Source organism: Rhinolophus sinicus, linkage group LG02, assembly GCF_036562045.2.
Source record: "Rhinolophus sinicus isolate RSC01 linkage group LG02, ASM3656204v1, whole genome shotgun sequence".
Classification (NCBI taxonomy): Eukaryota; Metazoa; Chordata; class Mammalia; order Chiroptera; family Rhinolophidae; genus Rhinolophus; species Rhinolophus sinicus.
This window is the reverse complement of record NC_133752.1, coordinates 137,153,750-137,175,119: the sequence shown is the minus strand read 5'-3', so window position 1 is coordinate 137,175,119 and position 21,370 is coordinate 137,153,750. Positions and strand designations below refer to the sequence as shown.

At 35.8% G+C, this 21,370-nt stretch overlaps 1 protein-coding gene across 1 annotated transcript in view; it reads left to right on the top strand.

Annotated features, from left to right (window-relative positions):
- Nucleotides 1-17,624, top strand: part of CAND1 (cullin associated and neddylation dissociated 1) — a 40,088-nt gene extending 22,464 nt beyond the window's left edge. Inside the window, exons 5-14 of the mRNA XM_074324877.1 lie at nucleotides 768-777; nucleotides 3,542-3,767; nucleotides 7,409-7,701; nucleotides 9,122-9,263; nucleotides 9,619-11,112; nucleotides 11,896-11,991; nucleotides 14,369-14,538; nucleotides 14,620-14,784; nucleotides 16,247-16,354; nucleotides 17,068-17,624. Of these exons, the coding sequence (XP_074180978.1) occupies nucleotides 768-777; nucleotides 3,542-3,767; nucleotides 7,409-7,701; nucleotides 9,122-9,263; nucleotides 9,619-11,112; nucleotides 11,896-11,991; nucleotides 14,369-14,538; nucleotides 14,620-14,784; nucleotides 16,247-16,354; nucleotides 17,068-17,292 (2,929 nt within the window). The 3' untranslated portion in view covers nucleotides 17,293-17,624. The remainder of the gene's footprint in view (nucleotides 1-767; nucleotides 778-3,541; nucleotides 3,768-7,408; nucleotides 7,702-9,121; nucleotides 9,264-9,618; nucleotides 11,113-11,895; nucleotides 11,992-14,368; nucleotides 14,539-14,619; nucleotides 14,785-16,246; nucleotides 16,355-17,067) is intronic.
- Nucleotides 17,625-21,370: the final 3,746 nt, after the last annotated feature.

Genomic DNA, 21,370 nt, shown 5'->3' with positions numbered 1-21,370 from the left:
ACTTAGATAAGGAGGTGTGCCTATAGACGTGGCAAATTTTCCAGTTAAAATAGTGCTATTTGTGACCTTCAGCAACCATGTTTATACTGCATGCTTTTGGGGAAGAAGGAACTTGGCTGTATACATTTGTTGCTTTTCTACTTTCCTCCAGAAGTCAAACTTGGGGAGATAGAAAGAGCTAAGTAACTACTAGGGGAAAATACTTTAAAAGACCTGTCAATTTCAGTTTATCCCTGATTCTCACAATCATTATATGTCATCATTACTTGTCTGTGTGTTATTTGTGGCTAATTTACTTCAACTTGAAAATAATCAAGTGCCTTCATGTGGTACATATGTATGGTAGAAATGAAGAATCATCCTGGCACAGAAAGAGCCTGTACTTTACTATAGGAGATTAGAACACAAATGGCTATAAGATAAGGTAGGATGGGACTAAATACCTACTGGGACTATAGTGTGTGTTGGGGTTTGCAATGGAAGGATCAAGAAAGTTTGTTATGGAAAGAATGGCATTTGAATTTAGATTTGAAGAATGTATAGGTCACAGGTGTATATGCCCAGGTGAAGGATATATCAGCATATATAGTCTTGGAATTGGAAACAATTGTATTCTAGTTTTCTAGAATACAGAATGAATAGAAAACTAGTAGGAAGTCATTCTGATATATTGGAGTCATGTTGAGAAGGGTGAGGAATTGATACTTACTGTGATAAGTAGTGAAATTCAGTTAGAATTTTTGTCCTTTGTGTGCCTTTATTACTAGCATTGTCCTGGTACATAGATGTTTGACTGCTATGGACTCACTGAACTGCATATATGAAGTGAATTGGAAGAGATGGAAAAGAGGGTTGGAACAACAGGATAAGTGAAATTTAGTATGTAGATGTGTAGAGTAAAGACAATAGGGAGAGGGGGCAGTTAAGAGATGCTGAGATTTTGAATATTGTGAACTCCCAAAAAGCTCTAATAGAGAAAACGCTATCAATAGAGCAAATTAACTTAGAGATCTGGGAAGGGGAAAGGCGACAAGATGGTTGTGGGTTTTTTTATGTTCTCCCAAGCCTGTTGGTTGGATATCCTGACAGGGAATATAGGTCTAGATTCTAGAAGGTAATTTAGGAATACAAATTTCAAAACTACATTCACTTAGCTCAAGTTTTCAGTTTGGTTGGTAGAGATAGTAAGAATTTAGTTTTCCTTTCATTCTGAATTTGGAATGTGTTATGTAAATTTTTACTCTTTGAACACATTGAGTTCAGAAGCCAGACATTTCAGTAATACTCAGACGTCTTGAATTTATTTGTTTTCTTTTTTTATTTTACTTAAAGAACTTAGGAAAAGTATTTAATTGTCTTTTTGTTTAATTTAATAATGTAATGTAGTCTACATGAGACAGCACCAGGGTAAATTAGTTATCTGGTCAGAAATACGTAGTGAATTTCATATCTTTTCAGCAGTTTTTGGATTTGTCACATCCATTTTGCCAGGGCAGTGGTTCTCAATTCAGAAACCTTGGTTCTAATAATAAAAGCTCTATATTTATGCACTAGAAGAGGCCATACTGGCTAAGTCACAGATTTTTTTATTTTTATTGTTTGCCTTTGGCTAGAATTGACTGTATGTAGCAGCACAGTACGGTGTCCTGAGACTTTGGTTGTTACTGGTAGCGCTCCCTTGTCTCATGGCTTTAAAGCTTTATAATCATGTCAGATTGTTAAAATCAGAAGTTGTGCGATTCACTTTCATCCTTTTAATTGAGAAACACAAATTATTCCTTTATTTTGGGGCATTTATATGTTCTGTACTCTCAATGTAGAGCTAGAAGACCAAACCCGGATGCGTTTTGGCGTGTACACACATGCTCCTAGGTGCTGAAAAGCAAGTTCATCCGGGCTTTGTCTTGCCATATGTTACGAAAATATAGCATATAGTGGTCTCCCCTTACCCGGGGTTTCTCTTTGCAGTTTCAGTTCCCTGTTGTCAACTGTGGTCCGAAAATGTTAAATGGTAAATTCCAGAATTAATTCATGTTTTAAATAGCACACAGTTTTCAGTAGCCTACTGAAATGTCTCGCCATCCTGCAGGATGCGAATCGTCCTGTTGTGCAATGTATTCATGCTTCATATGCTCCCAGACCTTTAGTTAGTAGCTGTCCTGGTGGTCAGAGCCACCGTGGCACGTTGCATGTCACAGTGCTGGTGTTCAGGTAACCCTTATTTTACTTAACAGTCATGTGCTGCTTAATGGTGGGGATGTGTTTTGAGATACTCCTTGTTAGGGGATGTGCGTCCTTGAGTGAACATCAGAGGGCACGGATGAACACCTAGAGGGGAGCGCCTACTATGCACCTGTGCTATGCGGTACAGCCTGGTGTGTAGGAAAGGAAAGGAGTTTTCTCTCTACCCTTCCGGGTTCTTGGTTGAGAAACCTCTAATAAAGGACAGATTAACGAGAAAAACAAAAGTTCAATAACACGTATACCTTATGTCTACATGGGAGAGACCCACAAAAACTGAGTAACCAGCCAAAATGAGTGAAGCCACCCCTTAAATACCATCTTTAGCTGATGAGAACAAATGTTAGGAGTGGGAGGAGTCAGTTATGGGAGGGTTATGGGGAAAGCACAGTAAACGGGAAGGTTGTCATGCAGATCTAAGTCCTTGCTACCTGCAGTGAGAGGAGCTTCTAGAGATAAGGGCATCCCTCTTTTGGGACAGCCAGCGAGAAACCATTACAGACATTTCCCTTACAAATGTAAATGTCTTTTACAAAGGGTAACTTCCACTTGGTTTTCAGAGCTTCTCCCAGGTCTGCTGTTTCTTAAAATTAATCAGCCTAAAATAATCCTTACCAAAGAGACATATTTTGGGGCTACAGATTCTGTTTCTCTACAGCTCCTAGGCTACAAACCTGTACAGCATGTTACTGTACTGAATACTGTAGGCAATTGGAACACAATGGTGAGTGTTTATGTAATGCTTTGCATTAAGACCTTACATCACCAGGTGACAGGAATTTTTAAGCTCCATTATAACTTTACGGGACCACTGTCATACATGAGGTCTATTACTGACAGAAAAGTTTCTCTGCGGTGCATGATTGTCATGGCCCCCAAATGCAATGCAAAAGTAGTGATGCTGGCAATTCTGATGTGCCAAAGAAAAGCCATAGAAGTGTATGTATGAATAGGAAAAAACAACTTATATAGGGTTCAGTACTGTCTGCAGTCTTAGGCATCCACTGTGCAGGTCTTGGAACATACGAGCCATGGATAAGCCGGGGAAACTATACACAAGTTTCTCTCGGTGCTACCCATTAATCCCGGTACGCCCTTTATCATAAAACCATTCCAGCTCCAGAGATGTTAAAATGTGAAGGTTAAAATTAATCTTACATTTGATTTACATAAATATAATTTGAAAAGTAAATCTTTTAAAACGTGGAGCCAATGTGAGAATGATGGAGCGTATTGGTGTTGAAAAGGCTGGGAATCACTTTCCTGTGCTATATTAAAGAGGAGAAAAAACTTCTGGTAGGTGATAAATCAAAATGTGGCAGGTATTGAATCAAGGAGAAAAGAACAGTTACTTGAAGCAGCTTTTGTTTCTTTCTTCAGATGCCCTAAGGAAGTATATCCTCATGTTTCTACCATTATAAATATTTGCCTTAAATATCTTACGTATGATCCAAATTATAATTATGATGATGAAGATGAAGACGAAAATGCCATGGATGCAGATGGTGGTGATGATGATGACCAAGGTATTTCAAATTAAATAGAAGTAATTTGTTAAATTTTCACGAAAGACCCAGTGTTACAGACGGGGGTGATTTTTACCTCAAATTGTACTGTTTGTTTATTTGTAACAGTGGAAATGACCTCAATATTCAACAATAGCAAATTGATTAAATAAATTATGGGGCATCCACGCATTGAACTGCTATGCAGCATTTTCAAAATCATGTTCTAGAAAAAAATTTATTGAAGCAGTTAATAAGTTGAGTGAAAAGTAGGTAACAAAAATTACTGTGTCCGAGTTTTTATTTTGTTAAAAAACAAAATTCAGCTGGGTGAATTTGAAGATCTAATTGGCTTTAGTTAAGCGATTTATGAATCAGTCAGTGTCCCATCTAGCAACAACTAGGGCACTCAGAGAGTTGTACAAGGTGGAAGGACTTTAAGGAAGAAGGGTGGGGAAAGGGAGCTAGGGGCAGGGTGGGGGTTGGGAAGAGAACGGATTATGTTGGGGCTGGGACATCTTTTCTTGGGGGAAGAGCAGGGGATTTATGGAGATTGCCTCTTTTTTCAGTGGAGGATGGAGAGGGGCCTGTGGGACAGATTACCTTACTGGTGCTTGACCAGAAGACCGTGCTGGTTGATTATGTTTCTGGGAGAGGTTGAAACTGCAGTTAGATCAGGTATTCAGTCTAGGTTGGTATCTTGGGCTTTTAGCTCTAGTGATCCCATTTTGGGCCTGTTTTCTATTTCGCTTTCTCTCTCTCTCTCTTTTTTTTTTAAACATTTTTTTTTTTTAAATACACAGAAAAAACAATTAGTATTGTTCTCTTGGCTAGCAATTATAAATGATTTTTGTGCTTTATTGTTCAGATTCCCTACAAAGCATTTTTTAAGGAGGGAAATGAATGTTATTCTTATAACTATACCTGTAGATGTACACGCTCAGAGCAGTGTGTTTGGTTTTATAAACTAGTTACTTTCATGAAAAATCCTAAATATTGTTTGAGGCTCCATTTAACTTAATGAATAATCTAAACACTTCTGGGGCTCTTAAGATTGATGTCATGCTATCTATGATTTGTGTGGTATTTACTCCAGAAGGAGTAGCACTTCCAGAAGGACATAGGGGTTGCTCATGTTTTGTTGTTTCCCAGTGTTGAAAGAATCAGAATAGAGATGTTCAAATGGTAAGTTACTAGGTATCTGGTTTGTGGATTTTCTGCTATTTTTTTTCATGATAATTTTTAGTTTCATTCTTTGTATGAATTTATATAATGACTTTCCTCTAATGCTGTAATTTCATCAGTCCTTTTAAAACAAAAACAGCTATAAAGACTTCTCTTAACTGCATATCATAAACTCTAGCCGCTACTGCCCGTTTCTCTCCTTTACAACGGAACTCCTCAGAAGAATGCTTTCCAGTTCCTTTCTTCCCCTTCTCTCTTGAATCCAATCTTCAGTGATGAACAGGATTGCCAGTGACCTCAAATGTTTGACCCTACCTGTTTCTCAGTTCCAGCAGCATTTCTTTATTTAATTTCCAGGATACCACACTCTCCTGGTTTCAGTCTTTTTCAGTCTCCATGCTGGTTTCTCTTCATCACTAAACTTTGGAGTATCCCAGGGTTTGGTCCTTGGACTTCTCCATTTTACTCTTATGTTCTTGTTGATCTCACCTAGTTTCCTGGATTTAATGTCATTGTGCTGAAAATCTAAATTTAATCTTCACCCCAGATCATTCTTGTGAATTCCAGGTTCGTACATGAGTGAAATGGAATAGTTAATGCCTATGGCAGGAATATGGTTTTATGGTTTAAGGGAGTTTGGAGAAGATGGCCCTCTGTTGTTAACGTGGGAAGAATTTTCTTGCTATAATTGAGAAAGTGTAAACTATATTAAGACAGTATCTTGAAAGGTAGAGAATATGCATATTTGCTCCTAATAGCCCATCAACAAATTTAGTGAAAAGTCTTATAGTCACAAAGAAAGCTGATGTCAGGATTCCTTTTCTCTCCAGAAAATTAGTTCTATGGAATGTCCTGGGATTCTTTGTTTTTCATTTATTGGAGTGACATAGGTTAGTAAAATTACATAGGTTTCAAGTGTGCAATTCTATAATACATCATCTATATATTGCATTGTGTGTTTACCACCCAGAGTCAGTTCTCCTTCTCTCACCATGTATTTGACCCCCTTCTGCGTCCCCTCTGGTAACCGCTAAACTGACGTCTGTGTCTGTAAGTTTTTGTTTGTTTGTCGTTTTGTTCATTTGTTGCTTTCAGTTCTATTTTCCACATACGGTTCTCAACTTTTCTGTCTAACTCATTTCACTTAGCATGATAATCTCAAGATCCATTCATGTCTCAAATGGCAGTATTTCATCTTTTCTTATGGCTGCGTAATATTCCATTGTATATATGTACGATATATTTATCCAGTCATCTATCGAAGGACACTCTGGTTGTTTCCACGTCTTGGCCATCGTGAATAATGCTGCAGTGAACATCGGAGTACATATATCTTTACAGATAAATCTTTTCAGATTTTTTGGGTAGATACCCAGGAGAGGGATTGCTGTGTTTTATGGTAATTGTATTCTTAATTTTTTGAGGAACCTCCATACTGTTTTCCATAGTGCCTGTACCAATTTACATTCCCACCAACAGTGTATGAGGGTTCCTTTTTCTCCACAGCCTCTCCAACACTTGTTACTTGTCTTGATAATAGCCATTCTAACAGGTGTGAGGTGGTATTTCACTGTGGTTTTCATTTGCATTTTCCTAATAGCTAGTGAAGTTAGGCATCTTTTCTTATATCTGTTTGCTGTTTGTATGTCTTCTTTGGAAAAGTGTCTGTTTAGGTCCTCTGCCTATTTTTTAATAGGATTTTTGTTGTTGCTGAGTTGTATGAGTTCTTTATATATCTTGGATATTAGCCCCTTATTGGAGATGTTGTTTGCAAATATCTTCTTCCATTCGGTTTGTTGCCTCTTTGTTTTATTGATGGTTTCCTTTGCTGTGCAGCAGCTTTTTAGTTTGATATGGTCACATTCATATTTGCTTTTACTTCCCTTGCCTTTGAGGTCAAATTTATAAAATCCTCTCTGAACCCATGGTCTGTAAGTTTAGTTCCTGTGCTTTCTTCTACACAATTTATTGTTTTAGGTCTTATATTTAGGTCTTTGATCGATTTTGAGTTAATTTTCCTAACTATTTTTATCACACCATCTATCTCTAAAGTTTGTTTCATGGTTTATCTTACAAACTCCCTGATTGATTGTTTGATTTTCCTATAGTGTCAAGTGATTCCGGTGAATTGAACTTTTATTCATATTATTTAAAAGACGAGGACATTTTTGATTTTACAAATATTAATGTTCTAAAGAAGTTTAACGTATTAATGATTTTAAAGGGTTAATAAGCAGCTCATGTTTAACAAATGAAAAACAAAATCATGATCATTTTTCTTTAGAGGTTTATTTATTTGTTAATTTATATAAATTAACTTCATCTGTTTAAGTTTTAGCTCTTTATAAACGTATCTACTGCTACATAGGTTAGTGAAAAGTTAGAAAGCTGTTTTAGTTATGAGTATCAATTCACTTTTTGTATTAAATGACAAACTTTTCCTGTGATAATAACCCCACATTACAACTTCTCTTTAGGGAGTGATGATGAATACAGTGACGATGATGACATGAGCTGGAAAGTGAGACGAGCAGCCGCGAAGTGCCTGGATGCTGTAGTTAGCACACGGCACGAAATGCTTCCAGAATTCTACAAGACCGTCTCTCCTGCACTGATATCCAGATTTAAAGAGCGTGAGGAGAATGTAAAGGCAGATGTTTTTCATGCGTACCTTTCTCTTTTGAAGCAAACTCGTCCTGTACAAAGTTGGCTGTGTGACCCTGATGCAATGGAACAGGGAGAAACACCTTTAACGATGCTTCAGAGTCAGGTCAGTTTAAAAGTATTTTAAGATTCAGTAATTTTTATCTTTGATATTAATGGAGGTGTCTCAGAGCTGTGGCGTCAGACTGCGTATATTCATAACTGGCTTCAGTCCTAATTTACTGTGTGATCTTGGAGAAATTGTCATTTTATTAAACCTTGCTTTTCTCATTTGTAATAAGGGTTTACTTAGAACTGTCTACCCAAGACAGTGAGGGATGAGACGATCTATGTAAACATTTAATGTAGTGCCTGCTACACAGTAAGTACTTATACATGCCAGTTCTTACTAATAAAACACATACTTTTTACTCTCGGACAATTTTTTCTAAGATCCTAAACATTACAGCAAAATTGCTCCCATTTGTTGAATATTTAGTACATGCTAGGCATTTTCCTACCTTGTATGTAATCCCTATAGCAACCCATTTGGGGCCATATTTGTCCACTTTTATAGATTACAAAACGTGAGCCAGATTAAACTAAACCACGGGAGGGGATGTACATACCATATCTATCTTGTTTTCAAGTAGTACAAATTGAAAAAAATTGTGGTGAGCTTACAGGTGAACACTGAAGATTAATTGTAGAAAGAAATGAGATAAAGTATATGGATGACATAAGCAATTAAATAAGTGTATAAAAGTTAGGTGAAATGATGGGAAATTCTCATCATGCTGTGATGAATTAAATAGGTGTTTTCTTTAATCTCTAGTTCTCAGATCATTGTTCGATATGATACATGGCTGTATCGTGGCATCCATAAGATTTTGTTAGTAAATACCCTATTTAGGCTTTTTTAACGACATTAGAAAGTTTAGAAGCAAATATTTTTGAATACCTCTCCTGCTGCTTGCTTGTGTGTAGCTACATTTGAAGTGAGGTTGATTTCACTGTAACAGCAAACTAAACATAAAAATTAGGGTCCATTTAATGGTTTCTTTTTTATTAGGTTGGTGCAAAAGTAACTGCAGTTTAAAAGGTTAAAAATAATTGCAAAAACTGCAGTTACTTTTGCATCAACCTAATATAATTTGTCCTTTTTCCTTCAGTGCCTATCTGTATTATTTATGTTCAGAAAAACCATTTATAAATTGTCAAATTTTGGTTGAAAATTTTATTTGGTTAGATTTCTGTTTAGTCTTGTGCATTTCATAATTAAAAATTAACCAAGGAAGACTATTTTATTGCTCTGTAGAAAGCTAATGATAGTTTTTCTCCATTTTCTTATTTATCGGTATCAAGCAAATAAATAGTTACAAGAGAACATAATTGATACAACAAAGTTTGTATCTAACAAGTCTTGTTAGCACTTAGCAGAATTAGGAATTTAACAAAAAAAGATAAATTCTCCCCTTTCTCCCCATCCCCTGCAATTTGTATTATATTGATAGCTGAACCAGCTAATGAGTGTGTTATAATTACAGGTTCCCAACATTGTTAAAGCTCTGCACAAACAGATGAAAGAAAAAAGTGTGAAGACCCGACAGTGTTGTTTTAACATGTTAACTGAACTGGTAAATGTGTTACCTGGGGCCCTAACGCAACACATCCCTGTTCTTGTGCCAGGTATGAAAGAAATAGTAAATCACTTTTGGAAACTTACTATAGACTTTATTGAGACTTAGGTTAGCTTAAATGTTTCCTTCAAAAGGATAATTCGTGATAACTTAATTTGTACATAGAACTAACTTTTTTAAAGAACCATCTAGAACACCTAAAGTTAGAAACTTGCAGGTAAAAAGTTTAAAATTTTCTAAAATTTTTGGCTCTAATATTCCTTATAGATTGTGGAATTTTTACTACTTTAGAGGTAATATGATGAAGTCGAAACCAGCATTATTTTAAGGACTGATTAGTTTTTAACTTTTTTCTTACTTAAAACCATACATAAATATTGGATTTTTTTAATTGTGTTTTTTAGGAATCATTTTCTCCCTGAATGATAAATCAAGTTCATCGAATTTGAAGATTGATGCTTTGTCATGTCTATATGTAATCCTCTGTAACCACTCTCCTCAAGTCTTCCATCCGCATGTACAGGCATTGGTCCCTCCAGTGGTGGCTTGTGTTGGAGACCCATTTTACAAGATTACATCTGAAGCACTTCTTGTTACTCAACAGCTTGTCAAAGTAATTCGTCCCTTAGATCAGCCTTCCTCGTTTGATGCAACTCCTTACATCAAGGATCTATTTACCTGTACCATTAAGAGGTTAAAAGCAGCTGACATTGATCAGGAAGTTAAGGAAAGGGCTATTTCCTGTATGGGACAAATTATTTGCAACCTTGGAGACAATTTGGGTTCTGACTTGCCTAATACACTTCAAATTTTCTTGGAGAGACTAAAGAATGAAATTACCCGGTTAACTACAGTGAAGGCATTGACGCTGATTGCTGGATCACCTTTGAAGATAGATTTGAGACCTGTCCTGGGAGAAGGGGTTCCTATCCTTGCTTCGTTTCTCAGGAAAAACCAGAGAGCTTTGAAACTGGGTACCCTTTCTGCCCTCGATATTCTAATTAAAAACTATAGCGACAGCTTGACAGCTGCCATGATTGATGCAGTTCTAGATGAGCTCCCACCTCTTATCAGCGAAAGTGATATGCATGTTTCTCAGATGGCTATCAGTTTTCTTACCACACTGGCAAAAGTGTATCCTTCCTCCCTTTCAAAGATAAGTGGATCCATTCTCAATGAACTTATTGGACTTGTGAGATCACCATTATTGCAGGGGGGAGCTCTCAGTGCTATGCTAGACTTTTTCCAAGCTCTGGTTGTCACTGGAACAAGTAATCTAGGATACATGGATTTGTTGCGCATGCTGACTGGTCCAGTTTATTCTCAGAGCACAGCTCTTACTCACAAGCAGTCTTATTACTCCATTGCCAAATGTGTAGCTGCCCTTACTCGAGCATGTCCTAAAGAAGGACCAGCTGTAGTAGGTCAGTTTATTCAAGATGTCAAGAACTCCAGGTCTACAGATTCCATTCGTCTCTTAGCTCTACTTTCTCTTGGAGAAGTTGGGCATCATATTGATTTAAGTGGGCAGCTAGAACTAAAATCTGTAATACTAGAAGCCTTCTCATCTCCTAGTGAAGAAGTCAAATCAGCTGCATCCTATGCGTTAGGCAGCATTAGTGTGGGCAACCTTCCTGAATATCTGCCATTTGTCTTACAAGAAATAACCAGTCAACCCAAAAGGCAGTATCTTCTGCTTCATTCCTTGAAGGAAATTATTAGCTCTGCATCAGTGGTGGGCCTTAAACCGTATGTGGAAAACATCTGGGCCTTATTGCTAAAGCACTGCGAGTGTGCAGAGGAAGGAACCCGAAATGTCGTCGCGGAATGTCTAGGCAAACTTACGCTAATCGATCCAGAAACTCTCCTTCCACGGCTTAAGGGGTATTTGATATCAGGTGGGTACCTAGATTTTCTTATTTTAAGAGATTTTGTTAATTATTTGCAGTTGGTTTGCCTTAAAAGATGCCTAATGCTGAAGTTTAAACATCCCTATATCTTGTTACGTGTAGAACCTATTGCCTCATGTTATCGTATAAAGCTCTATTTGAATGATGTTTGCTTGTTTGAAAGGATAAAGAGTGTAATTAGATAATGGTTAAATAAATCTGTTCTAGTGTTCATTGTATTTTAATGTTATTCTTTTATCTTAAACTGTGGAAAACACAGGTGTCTCTCGAATTAATATATCCTGAGGAGCTTGCTAGAAACAATTAATACTAAAATTGGTTCACTTACTCTTAGTGCAAATGAGAGATCTTAGAAGAGTTTTTCAGATTTACCACTGTCAATCCCTTTACAGCAAGTGGAAGGTAATAATAGCCATTTATTCTTAGAAATTGCTTTCTTTTTTAATAAAATACTTCAGGATATTAAAAGCTATTTATGGATTTAACCAATTCCATTTTGCGAGGGCTAGATTCCCCAACTGCTGCTCTCCCAGGCCTCCTCCTCCCAGAAGAAAGTTTCCTTTGAAATCTGATGGAGTTGTATTTCATAAGATGAGTACATTTTGTTCTGTTCTGTTAGTATTCAGATAGCAATAGGAAAACCCCTTTTGACCAAAGGAATTTTGAAGACTTGAAGGCACTAGTGTCATTTGAAGTGGTTTGAGAACGATAAAGATGTCCATGGATTTTAGTGGACTTCATACCAATAGACTTAAATTTATTTTTAATTAGGCTCATCCTATGCCCGAAGCTCAGTGGTGACAGCTGTGAAGTTTACTATTTCTGATCATCCACAACCTATTGATCCACTATTAAAGAACTGTATAGGTAAGTGCAAACAACGGTAAACATACTGATGAACTATTTAGTAGGTAATTGTCAAAAAACGAATCATTTCAATAACTGAAAATAACACCAAGGAACTGAAATACTTTTAAGGATCTGGTGATTGTTTCATTACAAAGATAATTGATAACGTATCATCTTATATACTTACATTCTACATTCTATCATCCCTTAGTTTGAAATTATTGCCTGATAATTTTGCAAATAACTGAAATTAGTAAATACATTAGGATGTCTTTAGAGTCAGCTACACATTTGATAATTATATTTTGGGATGACCTAAAATAACTAATGGATAAAGGAAATATATTTGATCTATCTGAATAGTTCTGAAGTTTCCTCCCAGATGTAAGTGGATCTTACTTGAGCTGTTAGGGCCCCAATTTTCTGTTATTGTAACCCTCCAGTTCCCATATATAAGGTCAGAACAACCGTAGCATAAAAAGGACAGTTACCAGAACTGGAGAGGAGAATTCCTATCTCTATTTCTGTGAAGACAAGAATTAGCTTTTAGGATTGTTTTTCGTGATTTTATAACTTCCCTGTGTTGTTTTCATCATCAATTTTCCCTAAGTTGGTAGTAGCTAAAACCCCTCAGAACTCAATTTGGTGCTTTCTTGAGAACAGAAGAATGGGGATACCAGGTGGGGATACCAGCAGAGAGGCTAGCGGGATGTGGCAAAGAAGCTTTGCAGGGTCAGGCCACATTACAGGTGCCAGAAAGGAGAAAAGGCAGTTTAAAACAGTACAGAAAGGGGTTACCAACTCAGAATAAGGGGGACATGGGGATAAATGGGAGCTACTGCTGGGACCTAGAAATAATTCAGAGAAATTCTCTGTCAGAAGATTCTTGCTTTTGTTGCCCTCCCTTTTTTTTGCTTTGATATATTTATTCACGTTTTGGTGCTGGATAAGCTAGGACAAAGGAAAAGACCTGTGCCGCGTCTCTAGAGACATCTTTCCAGGTTGACAACAGTCAAACAGTGTTCATCGTTGGTATTGTTATTCAGTCAGATGATTATCATTCTAATTGACTTATGATCTAGTTCAGTATTATTTGAGACTATATGAACATCACAACCACCTAAAAAGCTTTAAAAATTAAAATTCCTAGAGCAAGGGGTTGGGGACCATTGATTTAGTCCATGTCACCATTTATCCGTAATACAATGTTTTAGGTACTTTACTGAAATCATGTTTATTCTAATTTACCATCTTAGTAATGGGGTGAGGAGATTTAGCCTGGTACGTTTAAATTCCTTTTGAACCTGAGCTATTTCCTAAGCTTTTTTTGTAATCAGAACTTTGCTGGGTGGTCAACCTTGAGTTTACCGGTCTGTGGTGTCTGAAGTATTTCTTTCCTCCCATTTTTTCAAATTGCTTTGTGGGAACATTTACGTCTTCTGGTCCCTCTTTTTCCCTGTGTATTCTAAAAGATTGCTCATGGTAAGGTGGAATGTGTGTAATGATGAGTACCAGGTGTGTACCAGACACTGTGTTCAACAATATACATGGTATTTATTCTGCTTAATAGCCCTAAAAGGTTTATAATTCTCATTTTATAAACTGGGAAACTGAGGCTCTTGCCAAAAGGCATACAGTTGACAAGTGAAGCTATTTGGATCACCATCTGTATGACTCCAAAGATCTTTGCACTATAATTTTTCCCCCACATTCGAAGAACGATCAGACTTATATCTGGTTTTAAGTGGCTAGATGCTTTGTGTAGCTTTTTGTCCTATGTTAGATGTCCGTTTCCTCCTTTTGTACCCTTATCCTCTTACCATGTCATATATTTCTTGTTAAATAAAGATACAAATAAAAATAGGGCTTTGGAAGCACATTTCTCTCTGTCATTTGATAAATTGCGTACTAGCTAACAGTATTCCGTTTTTATCAAGCACTGGATCTGTCCTTACCCTGTTTATCCTTTTTTTGAACTCAGTTTTTAAAATTCTGTTTTGGTTGCATTTGTAAGTACTCATTTTGAACTCTAAGGACAGTCATTCAAGTTATTAGTTCTGTGCCTCCTTGCTCCATCACTTCTCTGTGCAGTCCACCTTTTTATAAAGTATAGAAGAAATTAGGGAACTTTTTGGACTCTGACTCCATACCCTTTGTATTATAGGTACTTGAGAGTAGGTTATCAAATCCTCTCAGCTGGGACATGATGGTTTACCTGCTGCCAAAATGAAACTATATAGTTCACTTAGTATTTTGTCATGTTCTTCCATGACCTGCATTGAAGAAATTACAATAATACCAATAATAATAATAATCTATCAATTTAGAAAAAATATAATATATATCTTATTTTAAGCTTACATAATTACATGTTCCTTCTCTTACTATTTTTCAGGTGATTTCCTAAAAACGTTGGAAGACCCAGATTTGAATGTAAGAAGAGTAGCCTTGGTCACATTCAATTCAGCAGCACACAATAAGCCGTCTTTAATAAGGGATCTTCTAGATACTGTTCTTCCACATCTTTACAATGAAACAAAAGTTAGAAAGGAGCTTATAAGAGAGGTAAGCTAGTTACATTACACTTTCTCTAAGCTTGTCTTTTATTTTTAAGTGTATCCACATATTCTTTTTTTGTTTCAACAGGTAGAAATGGGTCCATTTAAGCATACAGTGGATGACGGCCTGGATATTAGAAAGGCAGCTTTTGAGTGTATGTACACACTTCTAGACAGTTGTCTTGATAGACTAGATATCTTTGAATTTCTAAATCATGTTGAAGATGGTTTGAAGGACCATTATGATATTAAGGTAAGATGTTTGTGCCTGTTTATAGAATGTTTTAGAAGAAGGCTTAGCTACAGTGACTTTTACCCTTGTAATTTACTTTTGTGTATTAAATGAGGAAAACTGGTTTGCTTGTCATACTTTTAGAAAGTGTTATGAACTATAATATGCAAAAGTAATAGTGATGCAATTGTAACATCAGTTGTCATACAGGAAAACTTCAGAAACCTCTTCATTGGAGGAGGAAGTCTAAGTTGGGTGGAAATTCTAGGAAATTCCCTGTGCCAGATTGCTTAGCGGATAGTCCCTAGATCCTTTCCCTCCAAAGAAGAGTCCAGACAGGTTTTGCACTTCATTCAAAGTATAATCTGTGATCTTTTTGGCCTGTCTTAATAATGTACTGCAGTTACTACCCATGGAAGATTTTTTCAGTTTCCCATGATTGTCGTGGTTAATTTCCTTTGGCTGTCTTTAGGGCCGTTCTGCACGATAATCGTATTCAGCTGAATGAGGGATTTTTGTTTTCCAGTCTGATACACTTTAGATTGGAATCTAATATACTTTAAGTTAAATATCAAGAGTTTTGTTAAAGGGTGACATGGAAGAATGGTTTTTCAGATACTCGAAGTAATCTATAGAAGCAAACTAGAGAGAAATCATACCATTTTTTAGGTTTAAGGCATGAAGTTTGTTCCTAACTGCTCTTTGGTTTCCTATTTGCTTATGCCTGTTTTAAATGTGAACTATGAAAGGGTGGTTTGAAAAATAAAATATAAATGCACTGTCTCTTTTTCTTCACTTTTCCATTCAAGGCCTTTGGTCACACAGGCAGAGTGGCAGTTGAGCAGTAATTCAGCTAGACTTTCAGAACGCCGATTTTTAGGTTTCCATGTGTGGCAGTAGCCTGAATCCTCCCAGACTCCATTAAAAACAGTCCTCAATTCTATAGTTTATAGTCCAAGAGAAAAAAAGATCACGAATTGCCAGGTTTTACATGGATTAATCTGAATAACCGATCTTTTGGGTTTTTTTTCTTTTTTTAAGGAAGATCTGCTCAAACAGTAGAATCTTATAAAGCTTTTCTCCTAGTTCAGTTATTTTCTTCAGTGGTTTTTCATCTTGGTGCACACGAGCTTTCTAAAAAATACTAAATCTATGGCTCTGACCTGATAGGTTAAGTAAAAATCTCTGGAAACAGGGCAGAAGAATGGGTATATTTCTAAAGCTTCCTAGTTCTAATGTGTGGCTAAGAGTGAGAACCACTTTTCTAGCTCTATACACTAGACCACATTACGAGTAAGTCTTTCTCGTACTTGTAACTAAAATTCCTCAGATAAGGTTTGAGACAAATCTGTGGCAAATTATAGTAAAATGAAACTTTATGTGGTGTGCTAGTCATTTTCCTTTTAAAAGCTTTGTTAGAATTTGGATTTTGTCTTTAGGAAATAATGCAAAGGCTAAATTTTATCTTTTTGTATTCCTATAGATGCTAACATTTTTAATGTTGGTGAGACTCTCCACCCTTTGTCCAAGTGCAGTACTGCAGAGGTTGGACCGACTTGTGGAGCCATTACGTGCCACATGTACAACTAAGGTAATCATTGGTAGACATCAACTGCCAGACTTGGTCAGGATTCCTAGTCAGTTCTATACTGTAGGTTTCCTAATTTAACCGTGGTAACACCATGTGAAGCAGTTGGTTTTAAAAGTCAACCTATTAAATGTGGATGTTTTAGAAAACTTAGCACTATTAAATGCTATTCTTAAGTTTTAATATGGTACTGATATGGGATAAAGTGTGGTAGGTCCACAAAAGAGATTGAAATGTTTAGTTCTGGTGGAGGTCTGGGGATGGGAATCATAGAAGACTGCATATGAAAGTGATGGCATTTAAAATGGACCTTGAAAAGTCCGAAATACTTTTAAATTCAGAAGGTGAAACAGGGCTTTTCATATAAAAATGATTACATGAATTATGGCACAGAGGTGTCAGCACATGATGTATTTGAATAATGAACCATGTTTCTAGAGGAACAGTTTTCTCTGGTGGCCAAAGTAGGACCTGCTAAGCAGATAAGGCCCACTCTTTCCTACCATGATAGCTCTGGATTTTCTGTTTTTATAATAGGCTTTGTGTAAGATATACCCTTAAAAGAAAAGGAGACAAGCAACTGCTAAAAAGTTTTAAAACAGCTATGCTTAAAATATAATGTAACGTGAACTATGAAAGAGTAGCTTTACCAGAAATTTCTACGTGCTTAAATTTTGTTCATATAGCATGTAATATAAATTTACTCAATGTTACAGGTAAAGGCAAACTCAGTAAAACAGGAGTTTGAAAAGCAAGATGAACTAAAGCGATCTGCCATGAGAGCAGTTGCAGCACTGCTGACCATTCCAGAAGCAGAGAAGAGTCCACTGATGAGTGAATTCCAGTCACAGATCAGTTCTAACCCTGAGCTTGCAGCCATCTTTGAAAGTATCCAAAAAGATTCATCATCCACTAACTTGGAATCAATGGACACTAGTTAGATGTTTATTCAACATGGGACCATTACATTGACCATATGATGCACTGAATTGACAGGTTAATCATCAGACATGGAAAGAGAAGTGTCTAAAAGCTTCAAAATGTTCCACTTTTTTTCCTTCATGGATACAGTTTGGCTTTCTTCCATTTTTGTTTTTGTAACATTTATTTCAGAAATATGTATTTCCACAATCCAGAGGTTGTAAAACCACTAATGTTTTAGTGGTTAGGGCAACATTTAAAATGGAAACTAAAAGTTAGGATTTATGGAATATGGAGATAGGATCCAGGATCTATTTGCCCTGTAATGTGTAGGATTAAAATGTTAAAATTTTGTGACCATGAATTTCTTTCTTTTATAAAATTTCTCTTATTTAAAAATCAAAAATTCTGCAAGACAAAAACCATGTTTCTTTTTCTTGTATAACTTTTTGTTTCAGCAACATAAATTGATTTTTTAGCTGGCAGATAACAATATCTGTAAGATTTGTTACATTTTAGACGGTTTGGCAGTATAAAAAATAATAAGGTGTCGTTTTTTAAAAGTATAGGGATTAACAATATCCCTGTTGCACACACTAATTTTGCATGAGCAAGTTTACAAATATGTATTGTCTGTAAAGCATGTGCAGATTATTCATAATACAAAAGTTAAAATAAGTATTGTATTAGTGCAATTTGCAGATATTTATTTTTGCACAGAAAACATATCTGGGGGGGGAGAGAGAGAGAGAGAAGGGGGAGTAAATTTTTGAAACTGGTTTTCTTAATGCCAGTGTGAATTTACAGATGTTTTCAGCCAATCAAGTCACAATAACAATTTGCCACTTTTTTCTATTACAAATTTTCTTAGACATTTAAAATTTGAATAGTTAAGTACTCAGTTTTTCCTCAGTTACCCATTTGTGTGTGTGTGTGTGTGTGTGTGTGTGTGTGTGTGTGTGTGTGTGTGTGTATTTCCACTTAGAAATTAAATTCTTTAGGCCAACTTTTTCTTTCATTCCCTTTGGATCTCTACATCCCTTATCGAAGGATACAAATACTGTGTATGCTTTAAAATTTTATTTTTATGAAAATTCTGAAGCCAGCTATCACAGGTTAGCTAATAATAGTATTTTCTTTTAGTTGAATTAGAGTCTCACCCCTTTCTTGTAGAGCTAATTTATGTATTGTATTTGGTAAGTGTTGCTTATGTTTCCTGGTTAAAGGGGTCTGTGCTGGGGGAAACAAAGCTTTGCAGTACCTTAATTGTAGTTAAAATTTTATTTAACATAACCTTCAGTGAACTCATTTCACACTGTAGCTTCTTCCTTCAAATTTGTGGTGCTCCTGTAACAGGAAGAACTAACTTCTGAAATAAAGACGTCTCCCTGTGCTGTGCAAACACAGTTTACATGTATTGAAGGAGACAGTTAAATTTAGTGACCGATTTTAAGCAATCAGATTATTTGAAAACTGCATACTTTATTTTTGAAACTGTGAATTAGAAATATTTTTCCTGCCGTATTACTTAACCTGCTTTAACATCCAAATGTGCAGTGATTTCAGTTGATAATATACTGTGGTTATTAGATTAACAGCTTGATTTTGAATGTTCGGATGAAAATGCATAAGGACATGACCAGTAAGGATTTTGACTAGTACGTTGACATGGAATGTTACATGAAGTTGGTGCCATTTCAAAATGTGGCAGATGATAATATACCATAATTTGCATAAAACTAATAGAAATTTATTTTGAGATGTTAGTATATTATGTACTATACATTACCATGGTATAGATATTGTGGATATATTTAAGTATTTGGTTACATGGTTTCACAGTGAATTAGAATACTGCAGGTCCTAGGACCAAATAGGAGACTGACATGCATATATTATATGAATGTCTTAGTTAATTACCTAAAGTTATATTCAAATACTTTTCATGTATTGGATTTCTCTTTTATTTAACCTTCCAAGATGCATTTTTTTGTTTTGCAAGATGGCTATTTTTTTTAATATAGTTGAAACTCAGTCTTACTACAAAAAGAAATAGTTTGCTCTTTCTAGTAGTAGATACAGTTTTTGTGTATATATCTCTCTATATAATGTATATTCAGATACATAAAATTAGTAACAGAAGAATACTCAAGTTTTAAATGCTAAGTCATACTGATGAACGCCATACTTGTAGTGGCGATGTCCTGGTACTGGGGTGGAAGTTACAGGGGGAGGCCTGGTTACAGTCGGCCGCTCCTACTACTGACTGGTCTGTTGGTAGCAGTAGGAAGATCTGCTAGCATTTCTACATGTGTAGGTTCTTCAGAAGATCTAAAAGGTAATAGTAAGGAAACAGCTGTTTGCTGATTTTTTTGAGGATGTTTGAACTGTTTAGATCTACCTGACTTTTTAAAGAAAGCTTAATATGGGGTTGTGGGGGTTTTTTTGTTTGTTTTTAATTTCAGGTCTACAAAGCAATGTGTTTTTAGGTTAGGTTATTTTATGAAACGAAGGCAGAAAGGAAATTTGGTAACACGACAAAGCCTAACCTAAAAATTTATTTATAAAATCAGTGGCACTGAATGATAATTTTTAAAGTGGTGGTCATATATTCCTTAATGATACCTAAAGCTTAATTCTTGGGAATTCAAATTTTCAGAAGGTTGGAGTATGATGACTTCATCAAATGTTTGAATATATAATTTTTATGTAATCATAATTAAATAACCAAGTCAGTCATTTTTTTTTACTTTTTTGGGGAAATGGTAAATAACACAGGGGCATATCTCATTGAACCAATTCTAAGGGATGTTCTGATACCTTTATATCTAGCTTAGTCTCAGGCATATGAATATGATTATATAGGTGTGACTAGTTCAAAATAATGAAATACACAAAATCCTCAGCCATTAAAAAATTCAATTAAGTGGTTAATTAATAGGACTTGTAAGCTGTATTTAGCCACATGACAAAGTATATAGTAATACCTCAAATTTAAAAAGTTAAATATTTCTCCCCACATTAAATTTCACCAAAAATTTAAATTGTTAAAATTAACTGCCAATCTCTAGATATATTAATAAATGTTCTGATACTCAAGAGCTTAAAAATGTCAGCAAATATTTGGATTCTAGCTCTATCTTAAATTGAATCCTAATTTTCAAACCACTGCCACTCAAGGTTCCTGTCTACTTCTGAAATCTTATTTAATCCTCTGTGGAACAGAAAATGGACAGTACAGTAATAGTTCATTTTACTGTTGGGAAAAAGGCTATTCTGGTTTTAACTGACTTTTCCAGTTAATTAAATGAAACGCCTTTGATACCTTTGGTTGCAAAACTGGAACACCGTAGAAGTATTTGGTGGCAGGTTGCCAAAAGCTCACCAGACAAGGCCATGAAGATAGATGCACACTGAAATTACCTGTTTTCTCTTTACAGTACAGTAAGTTGCTTTATTTTCCTGTTAATACTAGAAAGATGACTTGTGTAATTGAGGGCAAGATCTATCAGCGGCATGTTTTTGCTCTTTGTAACTTAGAAAGTTAGCTCTCTATTCAAAACGCGATTCGTTTTTCATCAGACATCATAAAAACCAACTTCAATTAAAACTACTGAGGGGAATATTGCAGATAATTTTACTTTGTTAGACCCTGTAATGTCCATGTGTGTCAGGTTTCAGAGTAAATTTTAGTAGAGGGAATCTTGATACCCTGATCATTTCATACCTTTTTATTCTGATCTTAATAATCAGTGGTGATTTTGGCAAATTGTTTCATTTAGGTCTTAGAAGAGAAAAAGCTTATATTCTGTGAACTAATTTTTTCTGGATTAGGGAGTATTGGAATTAGTGTATTTCGCCATTGTCAGTAACTATGGTTGATGCACATTGCGTGACTTTATCCTAGAATGCTCTCTCACTCACACACAAGAAAAGTGAAGAATTGTATTCCAGAACTGGTTAATGTATAATACCATGATAACCCCATGTTTTAATAGCCTGTAATAATCCTATTAACTCTGAAAAGCTGTTTTACTTGTTTCACAGACATTTCACTTTTCATATAAACCCACTGCTTACTTAGGCAAGGGCAGCTTA